At 33.9% G+C, this 3,754-nt stretch overlaps 1 protein-coding gene across 1 annotated transcript in view; it reads left to right on the forward strand.

The window, feature by feature from the left end:
* Positions 1 to 449: 449 nt before the first annotated feature.
* Positions 450 to 3,754, forward strand: part of SLC44A1 (solute carrier family 44 member 1) — a 24,545-nt gene continuing 21,240 nt past the window's right edge. The window contains exon 1 of the mRNA XM_015820429.1: positions 450 to 534. Within this exon, the coding sequence (XP_015675915.1) occupies positions 453 to 534 (82 nt within the window). The 5' untranslated portion in view covers positions 450 to 452. The remainder of the gene's footprint in view (positions 535 to 3,754) is intronic.

A 3,754-nucleotide genomic window follows, 5' to 3' on the forward strand; every position in this document is an offset into this window, starting at 1 on the left:
CAAACTGAAGCATAAAATAGTACGTGGTTCTTCTCACTGTTTTACATCCTTATTCATCCTTGACATGATGTTAAGCATGTGTGTCTGCATGCAACTTTTTGGGTTTTGCTCATCATGAGTTGTATGATGCTTTTGCAACTCATGATAATAAATGTGCTCTTCTATCATGTCATTTAATCTTTTGTTGTATGTGCCTGCATCTCTTTATATATTATAGGTGTGTATATATAAACACTGGTACTTAATCTGTATATAGGCTTGTTTTATTTAATTTACAACTGGAAAGCTGAATAGAGTAGCTTAACTTGCACAATGTTGTACAGAAAACTTAAGGATAAATGCAAAAAAAAATCACTAATTTTAAATTATATTACTGCAGCCATTATTTTTGGCTGTTTGTGGCTTGAATAATTAACCTGTTTATTCTATTTTGTTTCTCTGCAGTGCTTTCCATGATTTTGATGGTGATAATCAGATATATTTCAAGAGTACTTGTCTGGATCTTAACAATTGTTGTTGTTTTGGGCTCACTTGGTAAGCAAATAAAAGTGTCCTGTCTCCTCAGATTGCATATGTGTGCCTTTTTCTCACATGTTTAAAACTGTTTCTTTTTTTTGCTGCAGAACCATTTTGCTATTGTTTCATCAGTTTTTTCAAGACCATTCTCTCTGCTTTATGATAATTGAAATAATCAGAAAAAGCCTCCACTTGCATGCTTTCTTTATCATGTGATCCTGGCAATAAAGTAACGAAAGGGATAATTGTTCAAATATTAGTTTAAAGGCCATATGTAATGGCCAGCACAATGAAGAAGATAATTGGTGTTGTTTTATTGGAAAGAAACCCTGGAACTGCTTAACTACCATCTGAAAAGCAGAATAGGCTTTTTTAAATTAGTCTTAGATACAGGATATTTCCAGATAGCATTAAGAACAAGTTTAGGCATTACATTTGCCAGAAGAACCTATCCTCAAAACCAGTTTACCTTTTGCACTGCAAACCTTAGGAGTTAAAATAATTATTTCATGAGTTTCACCACAGTCTACATCGATGTTATTTATTGACAAGAATGGAGCAACTTCTAAACAGTGACTTGGGCCCTGGGATGAGAAACATCTCTAGTTGTTCCTTCAACCCTATCCATTTATACTACATTGGAAGAAAGGAAAAAAATATTTCGAAACAATAAAATATATGTTCTTACCTTCTTCACATGCCACCACCAAATCACTGCCTGTCTCCCAAGCCATTTTTATATGCCAGAAGATTTGGGGGTAGAAAATACTTGGTAGCAGTTACAAGTCAAACTAGATTTTGTGAGGATAGCTCAGTATACATGGTGGGTTGTTCTAAAATATGGAAATATGTGTATTGCAAGAGAAAAAGTGATTTTCAAGTACCAAAATACATTTGTTGGTATTTACAATTTACATATCCATGAATGTGAGCCCATGTCATCAGATCTATAGAATACTGTCCTTAGTTGGAAGATAGTCTCCATACATTTGAAAGGGGGAAGAGAAAACAAGACCAAACATAGATTATAAATTATATTAAAGCTTTAATACATGCATGCAAATTAAGCAGTGCAATTGATAGAAATAGTAATTGATACCCAAAATTGCAAACAGTATTTTATGTCTTATCTGATGGACCTCACATTGTGGTTTAAAGAAAATAATGGTTATTTCCATGTTTCATATCAGTACATATGTAATTGTTTAGAAATAACCAATTGTTTAGAAAGGACTATAAAGAAATGGAGTCCACTTCAGAAAACATCAATAAAAGTGAATGGGTGTCACTAAAAGGGCTTTTTGCTTAGAAACTCTAACACAATTTGTTCTTGATTAGACTATGCATAATCTTCACTATCTTATTATTTGTCTCTGATACATTTCATGATAACTGGGCTTCCAGTTAAAATTGGGATAGACATTTCAGTCCTGTTTGTTATGTATTGTTCTAATCTGTTAGACTTTAAAACTAAAAGCATGTCATTTTGGAGATTATAATGAGCTGTCAATATGTTGTTCCAATTTTCCTAAATATTACAAAGCCTATTTTCTTGTTGACAATTAGAAATAAAGTGCTTAAAAATGGTGGCCAAAGAAAAATTATGTATCAAATCAGATTCTAAAATTAGAGCATTTGTGAACTGACATTTTACTGCTTAGTAAATTGGCAGTTGCTTTAGCTGTTGCATATGATCCAACTAACCCATCTGCTGAAAACGTACAATTCAGATGAATGAATATTTTTATTATGGTCACTGACCAAAATTTCAAACAAACAGAGAAAAATGAAGTAAAAATAAAACAAGATAAAATATTACAATGGATGGTGGATACATCTGAGGATAAAAGTTTGCCTAATTTTGTAGGCATTATAATATAATTTAACTGTTCAAAGAGACCGAATCCTATTGATCTGATAACAAAAACTATACATAAAAATTTCCCAAGTATTTTATCAGATAAGGAGTTATAAGGTAGGTTGTTGAGTGCTTATACAGTATACAGGCGAAGTAGAAAGCCTACACACCCCTGATAAAATGCCAGGTTTTTGAGATGTAAAAGGGAAAAAAAATCAGACCAAGATAAATCACTTCAGAATTCTCTCTACCTTTACTATAACATAAATTATCTGATCTCCCTTCCTTCCGCCGCGCCCTCAAGACATGGTTGTTCCAGCTTGCGGGACTGGCCTAAAGGGATTTTAAAGGGGTTTTAATTACTTTTAATCAGATTAGATTTAAATATTTCTTTTTAATTAATTTTAAAGGTGTATTGTATTTTTGTATTTTACCTAATTGTTAGCCGCCCTGAGTCCGCAAGGAGAAGGGTGGGATATAAATGTAATTAAATAAATAAATAAATAAATATAAGCTGTATAATTCAGTTGAAAAACAAACTGAAATCTTTTAGGGGGAAAAATAACATTAAAACGCACAATAGCATGGTTACATAAGTGTGCCTATCCTTAAAGTACTACTTTATTAAAGCGCATTTTGATTTTATGACAGCATTCAGTCTTTTAGGGTAAAAGCCTATCAATATGGCGCATCTTGTCTTGGAAATCTTTGCCCACTTTTCCTTGCAAAAGCACTCCAAATCTGTCAGACATGTTAATGTTTTTGTAAGATAGTCCTGAACCATATTAATTTATAATTGCCCTCAGTAATGGAAGAACCCAAATCTGTGGGGGGAAAACTATAACTTCAACCATTGTGTTATGATATACAGTAGGTGTATGAATCTATTTTGATTAGATAGCTTTGTCTCCCTCCTTAATACTGTATTTGGAATACAAGGGGCTGCGTGGAATATAGCCCTTAGGAATTTAAATTGGATTCACTTAAGGGGAGTAAAGGAAGTGTAAATAATAATAATAATAATTTAATTTGTATACCGCCCTTCTCCCGCAGGACTCAGGGCGGTGCACAGCATATTAAAACAAGTACAAGTACAAAATACAAAAAATGCAAAAAATATAAACCCCTATAAAACCAAATTAAAAACCAAATATTAGAAGCTGTATTTCTATTAAAAATTGTTCTTAAAATCATCCCTAAATAAAATCCTCCCTAGGTCAGGCCCGCTTGCTGGAAAAGCCATGTCTTGAGGGCACGGCGGAAAGTAAGGAGATCCGGAATCGTCCGGATCTCGGGGGGTAGTTCGTTCCAGAGGGTGGGGGCACCCACAGAGAAGGCCCTCCCCCTGGGGGTCGCCAGCCGACATTGTTTGGCCGACGG

This window comes from Protobothrops mucrosquamatus, unplaced genomic scaffold (genome assembly GCF_001527695.2).
Source record: "Protobothrops mucrosquamatus isolate PMUCROS unplaced genomic scaffold, P.Mucros_1.0 scaffold1129, whole genome shotgun sequence".
NCBI classification, from domain to species: Eukaryota; Metazoa; Chordata; class Lepidosauria; order Squamata; family Viperidae; genus Protobothrops; species Protobothrops mucrosquamatus.